This window comes from Rhinoraja longicauda, chromosome 31 (assembly GCF_053455715.1).
Source record: "Rhinoraja longicauda isolate Sanriku21f chromosome 31, sRhiLon1.1, whole genome shotgun sequence".
In the NCBI taxonomy this organism is placed as follows: domain Eukaryota; kingdom Metazoa; phylum Chordata; class Chondrichthyes; order Rajiformes; family Arhynchobatidae; genus Rhinoraja; species Rhinoraja longicauda.
In genome coordinates, this window is record NC_135983.1 from 24,182,658 (window position 1) to 24,200,989 (window position 18,332).

Below are 18,332 nucleotides of genomic sequence, written 5' to 3' on the forward strand. Positions count from 1 at the left end.
CTTTTGACAGGTGTATCTGTCAAAAAGCAGGCTGTTGAATTGAACTTGAATACAATTATATCCCTGTTGGTAGAACAACGTGGTTTGGTGGAACAAGAAAAATAAGGCACTAAATGGCCTACTGCTTATTCTTAAACTGTGGCCCCTGGTTCTGGACTCCCCCAACATCGGGAACATGTTTCCTGCCTCTAGCGTGTCCAATCCCTTAATAATCTTATATGTTTCGATAAGATCCTCTCTCATCCTTCTAAATTCCAGTGTGCGCCGACCAGTGATTCCCTCACATTAACGCTAACCTACACACACTAGGGACACTGTTTTTACATTTATACCAAGCCAATTAACCTACAAACCTGTACGTCTTTGAAGTGTGGGAGGAAACCCCACGCAGGTCACGGGGAGAACTTACAAACTCCGTACATACAAGCACCCGTAGCCAGGATCGAACCCGGTTCTCAGGCGCTGTAAGGCAGTAGCTCTACCACTGAGCCACCGTGCCACCCTAATTCTAAGGCTCTTTAAGTTCCTACAGGCTGAGGTACAGACTGATGGAAATGTGAGATCATAAATGGGTATGATAGAATTGGCAGTGACCATATAATAGTTCCAATCTGACAAGAGTGCAAATTTAGGGGCCAATGACGATAAGATAATCATCAATAAAAGCAAGAAGGAATTCAGGAGGAATTCCTTTATTGAGAATGGGCACAACATGAGTAAGGCAAGGCAGTGCCTTTACCACCTCAGACAGTTGAGGAAATTCAGAGTCTCTCTGAGGATCCTACAGTGCTTCTAGTCTGGGGCTGTAGAAAGCATTTTGTCCGGAAACATCACAATCTGGTTTGGGAACAGCTCTGCCCAGGACAGGAAAGCTCTGCGGAGAGTAGTGCGTTCGGCTGAACGCACCATGGGAACTACACTCGCCCCCCTGCAGGACCTACACATCAGGAGGTGCAGATCCAGAGCCAGCAACATTATGGGGGACCCCTACCACCCCAGCTACGGACTGTTCCAGCTGCTACGGTCAGGCAAACGCCTCCGCTGTCACGCTGTGAAAACAGAGAGGATGAGATGGAGTTTCTTCCCTCAGGCCATCAGGACTGTTAACTCTCATATCACCAGGGATTCATTTAATTTACTGTATTAACTTATTTATTGTGTTAATGTTTTTTTCTATTCTGTTTTGTAGTTTTAGCACAATCCGCATGCGTTGCAACTTTCATTTCACTGCACATCTTGTATATGTATGTGACAAATAAAGTTGACTTGACTTGAGTACAAATTTAGGGGCCAATGGCTATAAGATGATCATCAATAAAAGCAAGAGGGAATTCAGGAGGAATTCCTTCATTGAGAGTGGGCATAACATAAATCTTACTCACGCGATGGTAATCGTGGCGAACAACATAGATGTGTTCAGCAGGAAGTTAGATAAGCATATAATGGAGGATAGACACAAAATGCTGGAGTAACTCAACGGGACAGGCAGCCTCTCCGGGGAGAAGGAATGGGTGACGTTCAGGGTCGGGACCCTTCTTCAGACCGTACAATGGAGACACAGTCTAAGAATAAAGGGGAGGCCATTTAAAACTGAGGTGAGAAGAAACCTTTTCACCCAGAGAGTTGTGAATTTGTGGAATTCTCTGCCACAGAGGGCAGTGGAGGCCAATTCTCTGGATGAATTTAAAAGAGAGTTGGATAGAGCTCTAGGGGCTAGTGGAATCAAGGGGTATGGGGAGAAGGCAGGCACGGGTTACTGATTGTGGATGATCAGCCATTGATCACAATGAATGGCGGTGCTGGCTCGAACGGCCAAATGGCCTCCTCCTGCACCTATTTTCTATGTTTCTGAGTTTCTATGACATGAATAGAAGTGTACTTTGACAGTTAGATTAAAAGTGATTGGAGGAATTTCGATTGGAGCATGGGACTATTGGGTCAAATGGACTGTTGTTGTGCTTTAAATCTCTAAGTCAAGTCAATTTTATTTGTATAGCTCATTTAAAAACAACCCACATTGACCAAAGTGCTGTACATCAGTTCAGGTACTAAGAACGAACATACAATGGCACTCAAACATAACAGCACATACATAAACAGTTCACAGCGGTGCGATTCCAAAGTATCCTCTATCGTGTTAGGCACGAGGTATCAGGTCACACAAGCCACTATGCGGGTACCATGAATACTGTGAGGCCCTTTCACTGGGGTGGTACCACCGCCATGCCTAAACAATATGAACAAAGGCTGCGAAACACCGAGCAGGGGATTAGAAACTGCAGGTCGACCGGTAGAGAAACGGCGATCAGTTTAAACAACAATTTCAGTTCAGTTTAGTTTATTGACACGTGTGCCGAGGTACAGTGACGATAGGGTTGCCAACTTCCTCACTCCCAAATAAGGGACAAAGGGTGACGTCACGCCCCACGCCCCACGTGACCTCACCCAGCCAGCGGCCACGCGCTCCCGCTCCACCAATGGCGGCCTCACAAGGTGTCAAGTTAATGAACCTTTTCAGAAACAACAACACATCAAATGATCTGCACTTCCTTCAATGCTGGCTGACATTGCCCCGAAATTTAACACAGTGACAGGTTATTCAATCAGACTCAGGTTTGCGATAGAGAGAGAGAGAGGGTGGCAGAGTCCAAGATCCATTGTTCCGAGAACCAAAATCTTCCAGGTCGCCAAATCAGTGACCTTCATAAATGATAGGAGCAGAATTAGGCCACTCGGCTCCATCAAGTCTACTCCGCCATTCGATCACGGCTGATCCATCTCCCCCTCCCAACATCATTCTCCCGCCTTCTCCCCGCGCCGCCCCTTATAAAGTTAGTTAACTCATGAGTTCACTTCCCCTTGAAATGAAGTATTATGGATTTTCCTTGACTGTACAATTACCACACACACACAGAAGATATCACCACTCTAATGTGATGTAAGTAGGAGTAGATCACAGTTCACAACAGGTAACCTTTTCACATTGCAAGGCTGACAGCCCAGTGGCATGAATATTGATTCCTCTCACTTCAGGTAGCCCCGGCATTCCCTCCCTCTCTATCCCTCCCCCACCCAAGATGCACCAGCTTCTCCTTTGCACCGAACAAACAGCTTGCAATGGCCTATGTCCTTCATCATCATTACTTCGTTGCTTATCTTTCATTCACTGTTCTTTTTCTCTCTACATCATCACCTATATCTCTCATTTCCCTTATCCCTAACAAGCCTGAGGAAGGGTCTCGACCCGAAACGTCGCCCATTCCTTCTCTCTCTCTCGAGAGAGATGCTGCCTGTCCCGCTGAGTTACTCCAGCTTTTTGTGTCTATCTTTCATGCCTTCAGTTCACCCATCTGTGTTATCAATAAATCTCAGAGTCCACAATCTGCCTTTCTCCAACTTGTGATGATATCCATGTACTAAAACGCTCGTTTGTTCGTCCGTTTGCTCCTGAACTGCGGCCAAAACGGTGCACGATAGCGCGGCAATTTTAGGCCCACCTTACTCACCGTCGTCTCTTTGGTGCTAATGGAAGACGTTTCGTTGAAATCGGTGTTATATTTTTAAAGTTATTCACATTTTAAAGTTTAAATCTATCTCCTAGGGAGGGGGAGGGAGGGAGGGAGGGGGTGGGAGTGGATGGAGGGGGGGAAGAAGGAGGATAATGGGGGTTGAGGGGGGAGGAGGGGGAGGGGAGGGGGGGGGAGGGGGGAGAGGGGAGCGGAGGGGGAGTGGGTGCTGTACCAATGTAGTAGAGGTTTGGGTCCACTTGATCTAGTTCTAACTAAATGGGAACTTCATTGCAGTACACATTCCTTCCAGTTTCACAATGTTTAGTTTAGTTTAAAGATACAGCGCGGAAACAGGCCCTTCGGCCCACCGAGTCCACACTGACCAGCGATCCCCACACACTTACACCACCTTAGGGACAATTTACACTGATACTAAGCCAATTAACCTACAAACCTGTACGTCTTTGGAGTGTGTGTGTGTGTGTGTGCGTGTGTGCGTGTGTGCCTGTGCGCGTGTGTGCGTGTGTGCGTGTGTGCGTGTGTGCGTGTGTCTGTGCGTGTGCGCGTGTGTGCGTGTGTCTGTGTCTGTGCATGTGCATGCGTGCGTGAGCATGTGCGAGTGTGTGTGCGTGTGTAATGGTGCGTGTGCACATGTGTGCGTGTGCGTGTGTGTGTGTGTCTGTGCATGTGCGTGCGTGAGCGTGTGCGAGTGTGTGTGCGTGTGTGATGGTGCGCGTGCACATGTGTGCGTGTGCGTGTGTGTGCGCATGTGTGCAGGGCAGGGGGTAGGTAGGGAGTTGGTTGTTGGGTGGTAAGTGTGCTTTTTTTAAAACTTCTCTTTAAGTGAGCCAAAGTCTTTCTATAATGCTGACAGCTTGGGCAGTTGGCAACGTGGGGATGGGATTTTACTGCCTGTCAGGACTATTGTGTCAGCACATGGGCCAACTGCACATGGGTAGATGTACGCTGCTCTATGAGCTGGGTCTGGGTGATGTGCTAGGAACTAGACTCTGGTTGGAAGCTGGTGTCCAAGTCTGGAACAGGAGGCCGAAGTTGTCTGAATCATAGAGCCATACAGTGATGAAACAGGCCCTTTGGCCCACCTTGCCCACACCGACCAACATGTCCCATCTACACTACTCCCACCTTGCCCACACCGACCAACATGTCCCATCTACACTAGCCCCACCTACCTGCATTTGCCCCATATCCCTCTATTCTATCCATGTACCTGTCCAAATGTTTCTTAAATGTTGAGATAGTACCTGACTCAACTACCTCCTCCGGCAGCTCATTCCATACACACACCACCCTTTGTGTGAAAAAATTACCCCTCACATTCTTATTAAATTTTTCCCCCTTCACCTTAAACCTATGATAAATGGTTCTCAATTCTCCTACTCTGGGCAAGAGACTATTCCTCGAATGATGTTGTACACCTCTATGTTAGGCAATAGAAAGTCTGCCCTGTTATTTTTCTCCACGCTAGTGCCAAGCTTGGGGTACTAAGGCCAGGAAGGGTAATCAGGACTCATGATCCAGGGCACTCAGCTCAGTACAGAACCCCAAATTGAACCTGTTGACTTTTGCGCATGAAGGAACTGCAGATGCTGGTTTATATCGAAGACAGACACAGAGTGTTGGAGCTACTCAGTGGGCCGGGCAGCGTCTCTGGAGAAAAGGAACAGGTGACGTTTGGAAGGGTTCTGCCCTGAAACGTCACGGTCCTATTTGCCCGGAGATGCAGCCTGACCCGCTGAATTGCTCCAGCGTACAAAGTTGTCAGAGCCACAGAGCCTAACGCAACAGGCCCTTTGGCCCAACTAGCCCACACTAACCAACATGGCCCATCTACACTAGTCCCACCTGCCTGCGTTTGGCCCACATCCCTCTAAACCTGCCCTATCCATGTACCTGTCTAAATGTTTCTTAAATGGTGCCTCAACCACCTCCTCCGGCAGCTCGGTCCATACCCCCACCACCCTCTGTGTGAAAAAGTTACCCCTCAGATTCTTATCCCATTTTTCCCCCTTTATCCTTAAACCTATGTCCCCTGGTTCTCACGCCTCAGTTTTGTGCGTCTATCTGTGGCCTTTTTGCGTCGGTCCCGATGGGACAATTTTGTTGTTGTATTGTCTTCTTGAAAGACTTTTTTTAAAAAACTCTTCCGAAGGTATCACAAAATGCTGGAGTAACTCAGCGGGTCAGGCAGCATCTCTGGAGCGAAGGAATGGGTGACGTTTCGGGTCGAGACAATAGACAATAGACAATAGGTGCAGGAGGAGGCCATTCGGCCCTTCGAGCCAGCACCGCCATTCAATGTGATCATGGCTGATCATTCTCAATCAGTACCCCGTTCCTGCCTTCTCCCCATACCCCCTGACTCCGCTATCCTTAAGAGCTCTATCCAGCTCTCTCTTGAATGCATTCAGAGAATTGGCCTCCACTGCCTTCTGAGGCAGAGAATTCCACAGATTCACAACTCTCTGACTGAAAAAGTTTTTCCTCATCTCAGTTCTAAATGGCCTACCCCTTATTCTTAAACTGTGGCCCCTTGTTCTGGATTCCCCCAACATTGGGAACATGTTTCCTGCCTCTAACGTGTCCAACCCCTTAATAATCTTATACGTTTCGATAAGATCTCTCAGTCTGATGGAATAATTGTCTGCACTGCGAACACTAATTTGATTCGGTGTTTAAACCGAATGACAATAAAGTTCTGTAATGTAATGTAATGTCTAACTTTTGTAATGTATCACAAGATGCAAGGCGCAGCCATTCCCTCCTCTCCAGAGATGCTGCCTGACCTGCTGAGTTACTCTACCATTGTGTGCCTCCCTTCGATTTGTACCAGCGTCTGCAGTTATTTCACTACTAAAAGAAAACCTCTCCCAGTCCCCAGTCGTGCAGATTGGGAATCAGCGGCTGAAGGATTGACGGCTGAAGGATTGGATTCTGCCAACATCATTATTTCATCTGGGAAACCCCACTGGTGAACACAAAGTTAAAAAGAAGGTGCTATCCAGCCTCACCTCTGCTCCACTGGATTGTACATCTCACTGCTTTGGCAGCTACTAATTGTGATGGGATCAAAGTTGTGGAAGGAACGCAAGGCCACCCCAGAGATGGCGATGAAGTAAGAACGGAAGGTAATTAGGATGGCCGCGGTCCTGTAGAACGGCTTGCTGAGGTCGTGAATGACGGGGATAACGAGGGGGTTGTTCCAACATTTCAAGACGTGCATTCCTGCGGAAGACAAAAGGCGGGGGAGACAAACACCAGTCATTAGAGATCAGAAAGGCATCGCGGTCTTTGCAACCGCAAGAACTTCATTCAAGGGGAGAAAAAAAAAAAAAACATTTAACCCGACGGTATTGAAATGGAGAAAATGTCTTTATTTTCAATGCGTTGGAGAAGACAAGAACACGGTTTTCAGAGTTTATAAAAGATCAGGAACAAGTAAAATGGTGTTGCATAGGATTTTGCAATGGTATCCCACCCCCCCCCCCCCCTCCTCCCCCAAGTTCATAAATCTAGCCATCTGCCATTGGGTTGCTGCATCTCACATCATACCTGCCTGCTATTTTTGGCGTGCACTAATTAAACAAAACCTTTTCGGCAGTGATGGCATTCTTTTCCTTCGGGTGGCTGTGAGAAGCTCGAGCAGATGTCCCTGGAAATGCAATGGATGCGAGCCACGCACAGGAGAACCTCCGAAACCCCACAGGTTTAGTGCAGGGCGAAAGCGGGCTCGTCTTACAATTTGATTCACGACAGACAGATGATCTACCATTAAAAGTGTCCTCCTGTCCAAACGCCAGTGCCACCTCTACCCCCCCCCCCCCCATTCCTGTCCAAATGCCAGTGCCACCTCTCCCCCCATTCCTTTCCAAATGCCACTGCCACCTCTACCCCCCATTCCTGTCCAAATGCCAGTGTCACCTCTCCTCCCATTCCTGTCCAAATACCAGTGCCACTTTTCCCCCCATTCACATCTGTGACCTACTAATTAAAGATGGCTCATTTCCCTTTCCGACCTCTTGTGCTGTTAGTGCGACATAGAATTCACTGTGCCTCAATGGGAAAGTGAAGGTGGGATTTAAATATTGGGCGGCAGTGGCTTGAAGAAGCGCGTGTGTTTGTGTGTGTGTGTGCGTGTTTTTTACACAGTGACCCAAGGGAATTGTGTGTGTGCATGTGTGTGTGTGTGCCTGCGCGTGCATGTGTTTATGCGTGCATTTATGCACATTTGCTTGTATTTGTGTATCTATGTGGTGCGTGTACATGTGTGTGCGTAGGTTTGTGTGTGTATGTGCGTGCGTGCACATGCGCGTGCGTGTGTTTGTGTGTGTGCATATATGCATGCGTATATGCGTGTATTTGCGTGTGTACATGTGTGTGCATGTGCACTTGCATGTGTGCATGTGTAGTTAACCGGATGTGCCTGTGTGTGCCTGTGTGTGCCTGTGTGTGTGCGTGTGTGTGCCTGTGTGTGCCTGTGTGTGTGTGTGTGCCTGTATGTGTGCGTGTGTGTGTGTCAGTGTGTGTGTGTGTGTGCGTGTGTGTGCCTGTATGTGTCCGTGTGTGTGTGCCAGTGTGTGTGTGTGTGTGTGTGTGTGTGTGTGTGTGTGTGCCAGCGTGTGTGTGTGTGTGTGTGTGTGTGTGTGTGTGTGTACGTGCGTGCGTGCGTGTGTGTGTGTGTGTGAGTGGGAAAGCGAGAGGTTTCACTTGGTTTTCCTTTCACCCCTTTCATTTGCTGCTCTTTGTTCAGGGTTACATTCCCAAAGTATATCCTTGTGGTCCAGCGCCCTGGGACCACTCCACTAATTGAGCCATTTGAACTTCCTTCAGGCCTGGAGATAACGACATCCTTTCTAAATATGATCCCTTTGTGCTTTTGTGGAAAAACAGACTTACCCAGGTCATGATTCTGATCCTTTGTGTCAACCAACTGAACTGCGATTGATTCTTGCTTTTGATCTATGATGTTAAGTCCGTCGGTAGCCAGGTGAACAATGACTGCGACAGCCACCATCGGCTGAGCAAAGTAGGCCTCATTAGGGAGAAGAAAAGTTGATAAGGATTAGTGTTTAGTTTAGTTTAGTTTCGTTCAGAGATACAGCGTGGAAAATCGCCCCTTCGACCCACCGAGTCCTCACCGACCATCAGCCACCCGTTCACGCCAGTTCTATGCTATCCCACTTTCGCATCCACTCCCTCCACACCAGGGGCAATTTGCGGGCGGGGGAGGAGGGGGCAATTAACCTACAGACTCGCACGCCTTTGGGATGTGGGAGGAAAGCGGAGCGACCCAGAGGAAGCCCACGGGGAGAACGTGCAAACTCCACACAGACAGTGCCTGAGGTCAGGATCGAACCCAGGTCTCTGGCGCTGTTAGATTCTGTCCAAGAGTAAAGGGGTTGGGAATGTTACGAGGAAAAATAACATCGGTTCATAAGTTCATAAGTGATAGGAGTAGAATGAGGCCATTCAACCCATCAAGTCTACTACACCATTCAATCGCGGCTGATCTATCTCTCCCTCCCAACCCCATTCTCCATCCGCCTTCTCTCCATCGCCTCTCACACCCGTACTAATCACCCATTCCTTTTCTCTGTGTGGTATAACGTGGGTTTTTCCATCAAATTCTTTCAGCGTGTTTGATTCTATTTCCAGGACATTGCTCTACATAAATTGGTTGACGTGTATATGCAGCTGTGAAGCCCTTTCGCATGTACAAAGGAGATCATAAGAATGATGAATAAAGTCAGCTTCCTGATTTTCCTTTTGTGGTCTGCCTCAAGACACTGAATATGTTTAGGATTTCTTGACACAAGCATGGTTTTCAGTTCAGTTCAGTCAGTTTAATTCATTGTCACCTGTGAAAGAATTTTTGTTGCGTGCTAACTAGTCAGCAGAAAGACAATGGACATATGTTGAAAGACTGGAGCGACTGGGCTTGTATCCACTGGAATTTAGAAGGATGAGAGGGGATCTTATCGAAACGTATAAGATTATTAAGGGGTTGGACACGTTAGAGGCAGGAAACATGTTCCCAATGTTGGGAGAGACCAGAACCAGGGGCCACAGTTTAAGAATAAGGGGTAGGCCATTTAGAACAGAGATGAGGAAAAACGTTTTCAGTCAGAGAGTTGTGAATCTGTGGAATTCTCTGCCTCAGAGGGCAGTGGAGGCCAATTCTCTGAATACAATCAAGAGAGAGCTAGATAGAGCTCTTAAGGATAGCGGAGTCAGGGGGTATGGGGAGAAGACAGGAATGGGGTACTGATTGAGAATGATCAGCCATGATCACATTGAATGGTGGTGTTGGCTCCTCCTCCACCTATTGTCTATTGTCTATTGTCTATTGATTGCAATCGAGCCATTTACAGTGCATGAACACATGATAAGGGAATAACGTTGAGGGCAAAGTAAAGCCAGCAAAGTCAGATCAAGGATAGTCCGAGGGCCACCAAGGAGGTAGATAGTAGTTCAGCACTGCTCCCTGGTAGAGGTAGGACGATGCTGTTGTATTTTTAAGAAGTATAGTAGCATAGATATCAATAAATAAAGAAATTGATGTTCTCATATGCACTTTGGGATGCTATGAAGAACTTATAAGAGACACACACTTATTTATTACTGCAGGAACAAATTATCGTGATCCAACTTACAAAAGGAGGGAATCAAGGTATCAGTTTTTGCTCTGATTATTGGTGCAATAAATCATATCATCATCATATCATATATATACAGCCGGAAACAGGCCTTTTCGGCCCACCAAGTCCGTGCCGCCCAGCGATCCCCGTACATTAACACTATCCTACACACACTAGGGACAATTTTTACATTTTTACCCAGCCAATTAACCTACATACCTGTACGTCTTTGGAGTGTGGGAGGAAACCGAAGATCTCGGAGAAAACCCACGCAGGTCACGGGGAGAACGTACAAACTCCTTACAGAGCAGCACCCGTAGTCAGGATCGAACCTGAGTCTCCGGCGCTGCATTCGCTGTAAAGCAGCAACTCTACCGCTGCGCTACCGTGCCGCCCGCTGCGCTACCGTGTCTTAGAAGTGTGTGTCTCTTATATCCTGCATAGCATCTCAGAGTACATATCAGGACATCAATTTCTTCTTTATTAATATCTTTGCTAGCATATTTCTTTAAAAAAAAACTGAACCAACAACTAGAGAGCAGTTCTGAACGACTATCTCCCTCATTGGAGACCATCGGACTATCTCTACCTTTGATCGAACTTTACTGGCTTTATCTTGCACTAAACAGTATTCACGTTATTCCCTTCATCCTGTATCTGTACACTGTGGATGGCTCCATTTGCAATCATGTACTGTCTTTCCGCTGACTGGTTAGCATGCAACAAAAACTTTTCAATGTACCTTGCCATTGAGGGCGTGCAGCGTAGGTTCACTAGATTAATTACCAGAATGGCGGGACTGTCGTACGTTGAAAGACTGGAGCGACTAGGCTGCCATACGTTGGAATTTAGAAGGATGAGAGGGGATCTTCTTGAAACATATAAGAATATTAAGGGATTGGACACATTAGAGGCAGGAAACATGTTCCCAATGTTGGGGGAGTCCAGAACCAGGGGCCACAGTTTATGAATAAGGGGTAGGCCATTTAGAACGGAGATGAGGAAAAACTTTTTCAGTCAGAGAGTTGTAAATCTGTGGAATTCTCTGCCTCAGAAGGCAGTGGAGGCCAATTCTCTGGATGCTTTCAAGAGAGAGCTAGATAGACCTCTTAAAGATAGCGGAGTCAGGGGGTATGGGGAGAAGGCAGGAATGGGGTACTGATTGAGAATGATCAGCCATAATCGCATTGAATGGCGGTGCTGGCTCGAAGGGCCGAATGGCCTACTCCTGCGTCTATTGTCTATTGTCTATTGTCTACCTCGGCTCCCGTGAGAATAAACTCAAACTCAAACTCAAAACTCATCTGCAGTGAAGGCAAGTTTCATTTGAGAAAGCTGATACTATCTTAAAGAGGTCTTTGTTCTCTAGCGCTGGGGGATGCTCATAGAGTCTGTAATCACAATGGAAGTGTATCAGTATTATAAGGTGTGACTCAGATTGTGACTATTTACAGAGTTCCACCGGGAACGAGACAACATTTGAAGACGGGGGTGTCACAAGCCGTGTACCAGATATTTGCAGAAATCCAACGGGGATGTAAATATTCAATGTCACCAAGAGTGTCAGTATTTGTACAAGATGGTCAGGAACGTGCCTGTGCCCATAGACTCTTGTCCGGCGTGTACAGGGCCTTGGTGAGACCGCACCTGGAGTATTGGGTGCAGTTTTGGTCTCCTAACCTGAGGAAAGACGTTCTTGCCTTAGAGGGAGTACAGAGAAGGTTCACCAGATTGATCCCTGGGATGGCGGGACTTTCATATGAGGAAAGACTGGATAGACTGGGCTTGTACTCGCTGGAATTTAGAAGACTGAGGGGGGATCTTATAGAAACATATAAAATTCTTAAGGGGTTGGAGAAGCTAGATGCGGGAAGATTGTTCCCGATGTTGGGGGAGTCCAGAACCAGGGGTCACAGCTTAAGGATAAGGGGGAAGTCTTTTAGGACCGAGATGAGAAAACATTTCTTCACACAGAGAGTGGTGAGTCTGTGGAATTCTCTGCCACAGAAGGTAGTTGAGGCCAGTTCATTGGCTATATTTAAGAGGGAGTTAGATGTGGCCCTTTTTGCTAAAGGGATCAGGGGGTATGGAGAGAAGGCAGGTACAGGCTACTGAGCTGGATGATCAGCCATGATCATATTGAATGGCGGTGCAGGCTCGAAGGGCCGAATGGCCTACTCCTGCACCTATTTTCTATGTTTCTATGTCAATATTTGTACAGTTTTGCCGGAGGTGCACCACTATTCAAAGGACACTTGCAGGACTGTGTCAATATTCACAATTAGATTGGTGAGTTGCCACCTGACAGCGTTTTCAGCGCCAGAGACCTGCGTTCGATCCCGACCACGGGTGCTGTCTGCGCGGAGTTTGCACGTCCTCCCCGTGACCCGCGTGGGTTTTCTCTGGGATCTCCGGATTACCTCCCACACTCCAAAGCCGCACGGGTTTGTAGGTGAATTGGCTCGGTGTAAATGTGAAATTGTCCCGAGTGTTAATGCGCGGGGATCGCTGGTCGGCGCGGACCCGGTGAACCGAAGGGCCCGTTTCCGCGCGGTATCTGCATCTCTAAACTAGATCCCGGCCGTGGGTCGCTGTTTGTTGTGTTCATGTGGTGATGTTTGTGTTGACATCATTGTTAGTAGTCATGCTGTTTCTCTGAACTAAACTAAATTAGAGTGTCAGGTTAAAGCTGCACTCTGATGTGAAGTAGTGGAGAAATTATCTCCATGACTCTATGACTCATATATGATGCTGGCTTAAAATATGTCTCTGTGATATGCCATATCACAACGCAGCACCATATGCTCTGAGTCACAGGGTCATGGGAGGACACAGCATGGAAACAGACCACGTTTCACGACCCATTTGCACGACATTAGTCCCCAATTTTTTAACCTTCCCACGAACTAATGCACTCCTCCCAGATGATCTTGCTCCCCTCCTTGGCAGGGGCAATTTCCAGCTAACCTGCCAACCCACTTGTCCCGTGTCGGAAGGAACTGCAGATGCGGGTTTAAAACCGAAGGTGGACACAAAATGCTGGAGTAACTCAGCGGGACAGGCAGCCTCCCTGGAGAGAAGGAATGGGTGACGTTTCGGGTCGAGACCCTTCTTCAGACTGTTGAAAGACAACCCACTTGTCTTTGGGAGTTGGGAGCTGGCCAGGAGCAGCCCTGACGGTCACAAGAGTGAATGAGCCAGCTCCACACATACAGGGCCCCCCGGTGAGGATGGAACCCAGGCCTCCCTCTGGCCCTGTGAGGTTAGCGGCTCGACCGGCCGTGCCACCATGCTGCCCTGCAGGTGGCAGATAAAATGGCTGACTGTTTTGGGCGGCTGACAAATAATTACTAAGAAAGGCACTGAGTCAGGCAGCATATTTGGAGAACATGGACAGGTGATGTTTTGGGCTGGGACCCTTCTTCATTCGTGATAGACACAAAGTGGTGGAGTAACTCAGCGGGTCAGGCAACATCTCTGGAGAAAAAAGATGGGTGGCGTTTAGAGTCGAGACTCTTCTTCAAACTGCCAAATTATCTCTCAGAACCTCCTTGATTTTATCACTTCTGGCTGGCTGCCTCCAACCTTATCTCCAGCCCCACAGGGCCCAGTTTTACCTTCTGTCCAAAATCCATAAGCAGAAATGCCATGGCTGACCCATAGTTTCCTGACCCTGTTCCTGTCCCACTGAAATCATTTCCACATAAAGCAGGCTGAAGAAGTGTCCCGATCCGAGAAGTCACCCATCCTTTTTCTCCAGAGATGCCGCCTGACACGCTGAAGTACTCCAGCACTTTGTGTCTATCTTCGGCATACACCAGCATCTGCAGTTCCTTTCTACACACCTCTTCATCCTTGTATCCATGTTCTCCAATGAGGTAGATAGTTTGAAAAGGGGTCAAGAACCAAAACATCATCCATCCTTTTTCTCCAGTGATGCTGGCTGACCCGCTGAGTTACTCCAGCACTTTGTGTCTTTTGTTTTTGGTAAACCGGCACCTGCACTTCCTTGTATCCAGATAATTACCAAAAAAACTGCTTACATGCACACAGTACGCGTGTGTTTGGTCCGTAGCAGTAAACTCCCCAAGTCCCCTCCAGTGAAATCCACCTACCTTTAGCCAGTAGTTTGTAGGGTGGTACGGAATACTGTGAATGGCTTCCACGCAAGGGAACCAGGCATACTGAGACACTCCATCTGACATATCGAGAACTCGAGTCTTGCACGCCTGAAGAGAGAACACATGCGTCCACTTATAATCAGCAAAGTGACTGGGAAAGCAAACTTCAGCCAAGTGGCAAGATATCTAGATTTTAGATTTAGAGATACAGCGAGGAAACAGGCCCTTCGGCCCACCGAGTCCGCGCCGCCCGGCGATCCCCGCACATTAACACTATCCTACACCCACTAGGGACAATTTTAACGTTTACCCAGTCAATTAACCTACATACCTGTACGTCTTTGGAGTGTGGGAGGAAACCGAAGATCTCGGAGAAAACCCACGCAGGTCACGGGGAGAAGGTACAAACTCCGTACAGACGGCGCCCGTAGTCGGGATCGAACCTGAGTCTCCGGCGCTGCATTCGCTGTAAGGCAGCAACTCTACCGCTGCGCCACCGTGCCGCTACTCTACTTTGCAAATCTAGCCAGAGTTCCGAAGTGCATTTGACTAGGTTGAGTTCAGATTATGGAAACTACCTGGGCAGTGCCAAATTACACTGGCTGTCGATACCCTCCCCTCAGCCAGACGGCTCGTCGGGACAACGATGGAAGTAACAGTTGCAATGGTGCACTCGTTACAAGCTATCTGCCTTTCCCACAGTGACATCTCCTTGGGACCACCTCCTGTAGTTCTGGAGCATGAGCAATTCGATTTTGGTTTGGTTTAGTTTAGAGATACCGCACGGAAACAGGCCCTTCGGCCCACCGAGTCCACACACCGACTAGCGATCCCCACACATTAACACCGACCTACACCCACTGGGGACAGTTTTGCATTTATAATAATAAATAATAATAAATTTTAGTTGTCATATGTAGGTTGACACAGTGTCAACGGTACAATGAAATGTATTTGACAAGACAACGGGTCACCTCAGCAGTAATATTCCAAGGATAAATAAGATTTACAAAATGACATTAGTGAGGTAAAAAGACAATCTTAAAAATAGGTAAAAAGACAATCTTAAAAATAGGTAAAAAGACAATATTAAAAATAATCAACATATATGATTTGAAATGTGTTTATGAGTTCAGAAGCCTGATGGCCTGATGGTAGAAACTGTTCTTAAGTCTGGTGGTATGTGCAGCCATACTCCTGAATCGTCTGCCTGACGGTAACAAGGAGAACAGCCTGCGTGCTGGGTGGCTGTGGTCCTCGATGATGCTGCGTGCCTTCCGCAGGCACCGCCGGTAGAGAATGTCCTGAATGGCCGGGAGACAGTTGCCAGTGGTGTGCTGTGCTGTCTTCACCACTCTCTGTAGTGATTTGTGGCTGTGGGCAGAACAGCCATCCCAATATACCATGCCAATTAAGCTACAAACTGGTGGGTACGCCTTCAGAGTGCGGGAGCACCTGGAGAAAACCCACGCGGGTCAGGGGGAGGACGTACAAACTCCTCACAGACAGCACCCGTAGTCAGGATTGAACCCGGGTCCCTAGCGCTGTAAGGCAGCAGCTCTACGCTGTGCCACCTTTTATTTTTTCCTTTCTCTGCTTTTTTCCTTTTGATTCTTTGGTAGCCATGTTTGAAGCTGCACTTCATGATGTTCCTGACACCTAACATGGAGCCACTACCAGGCAGCGTCTGCAAATGCTGTCCTTGACTGCAAGATCAGTTGAGATAGGATTAATTGTGTCACTAATAGGTTGGCAGTGTACTTTCCAGAACTGTGAAAGAACAACTCAGTCAGTCTTTCTGGATGCATAATTAACCAAATATCAGCTCCCTTTTAGGCTTGGATCAATAGTCAAACAGAACCAGCGTTACTCAGTAACTGGTTATCTGGAAACATTCATGGTTGAACAGACGAGGGAACATGAGAGCCGGCTCGCTTAATCCACTTAAAGAAATAATGTAATTAAGTTTTCTGGATAAAATAAGCAATTTACATTGCGTAGGAGGGAACTCCAGGTGTTGGTTTACACCGAACACAGACACAAAACGCTGGAGTAACTCAGCGGGCCAGGCAGCATCTCTGGAGAGAAGGAATGGGTGACGTTTCGGGACGAGACCCTTCTTCAGACAATTCACATCGTTTAGTTGACTGACCGGTGTATTTGGCACATGATCCATGAACAGATGTGGAAAAGTTAGAGGAAACTTTAGCAAACGAGTGCTGTGTTATTGAACGCACCATGCCATGCCAAATGGTATCTCAGCAAGTTAAGGACTTTTGTGTTCCGATACATTGGTGGAATGTGCTGAACCTCCTCGAACTGTTTCCATTTACCGGAAGGATGGCTGGATTAGGTGGTGTTAGCTATAGGGATAGGTGGTGTTAGCTACAGGGAGAGGTTGGACAGACTTGGAACGTCGGAGGTGACAGGGAGACCTGATGTAACGGGGAGACATGATAGACGCATGTAAATAACATTATGAGAGGCATGGATGTGGCAAGCAGTCCAGACCTATTTCGCAGGATGGGAATGTCAAGTAACAGAGGGCACAGCTTTAAGGGGAGAGGGCCAAAGTTTAAAGGAGTGTTTTCACGCAGACGGTGGTAAATGCTGCTGGGAGTGGTGGTGGAGGCAGATACGGAAGTGGGCATGCAAGAGACTTGAGGATAGGCACGTGGATATGCAGGGAATGGAGGGATGTGGACCATGTGCCACCAGATGAGAGTTGGTCTTGGCATCATGTTCGGCACACTCATTGTGTGCTGAAGCCCCTGTTCCTCTGCTGTACTGTTCTACGTTCTTTGTTTCACATCATTAATACATAGGTCTGAATCCAATTGCAAGACTTTCAAAAGCTCACCAATCGACTACCTCCTCCGGCAGCTCATTCCATGCACCCACCTTAAACCTATGTCCTCTGGTTCTGAGGGCGTGCAGCGTAGGTTTACTAGGTTAATTCCCGGAATGGCGGGACTGTCATATGTTGAAAGACTGGAGTGACTAGGCTTGTATACACTGGAATTTAGAAGGATGAGAGGGGATCTTGTCGAAACGTATAAGATTATTAAGGGGTTGGACACGTCAGAGGCAGGAAACATGTTCCCAATGTTGGGGGAGTCCAGAACCAGGGACCACAGTTTAAGAATAAGGGGTAGGCCATTTAGAACTGAGATGAGGAAAAACTTTTTCAGTTAGAGAGTTGTGAATCTGTGGAATTCTCTGCCTCAGAAGGAAGTGGAGGCCAATTCTCTGAATGCATTCAAGAGAGAGCTAGTTAGAGCTCTTAAGGATAGTGGAGTCAGGGGTATGTGGAGAAGGCAAGATTGATAATGATTGAGAATGATTGAGAATGATTGAGAATGATTGAGAATGATCATTGAGAATTGATCATTGATAATGATTGAGAATCAAGGGTACTGATTGAGAATGATCAGCCATGATCACATTGAATGGTGGTGCTGGCTCGAAGGGCCGAATGGCCTCCTCCTGCACCTATTGTCTATTGTCTATTGTCTATTGATGATTCACCTACTCCGGGCAAGAGACCCTGTCCACTTGCCCAATTTATTCCTCTCATGATTTTGCACACTTCGATAAGATCACCCCTCATCCTCCTGCGCTCCAAGGAACAGAATCCTAGCCTGCTCAACCTCCCCCTTGAGTTCCGGCAACATCCTCGTAAATCTTCCCTGTGCCCTTTACATCGTGACAAAATGTTTCGATCATATGGTGACCAAAACTGAACACAATACTCTAAATGTGGCATAACTGCCACATTCTATACTGGATACATCAGAAAAGTGTAGGATGGCATTGCAGATGCTGGTTTAAACCGATGATAAGACGCAAAAAAACTGGAGTAACTCAGCGATCGGGCAGCATCTCTGGAGAAAAGGAATAGGTGATATTTCGGGTTGAGATCATATACGAGGCTATGTCTGAGGAAGGGTCACCATCTGAAATGTCACCTGTTCTTTAGTCAGAGGGTGGAGAACCTGTGGAATTCATTACCACAGTAGGCTGTGGAGGCCAAGTCAGTGGAT

The 18,332-nt window shown here is 47.5% G+C and overlaps 1 protein-coding gene across 1 annotated transcript in view; it reads right to left on the reverse strand.

Moving 5' to 3' along the window:
• LOC144608287 (pappalysin-1-like) overlaps positions 1 to 18,332 on the reverse strand; it is a gene marked incomplete at its 5' end in the record, with an annotated part of 275,710 nt that overhangs the window by 143,692 nt on the left and 113,686 nt on the right. Inside the window, 3 exons of the mRNA XM_078425903.1 lie at positions 6,542 to 6,755; positions 8,427 to 8,562; positions 14,284 to 14,397. Of these exons, the coding sequence (XP_078282029.1) occupies positions 6,542 to 6,755; positions 8,427 to 8,562; positions 14,284 to 14,397 (464 nt within the window). The remainder of the gene's footprint in view (positions 1 to 6,541; positions 6,756 to 8,426; positions 8,563 to 14,283; positions 14,398 to 18,332) is intronic.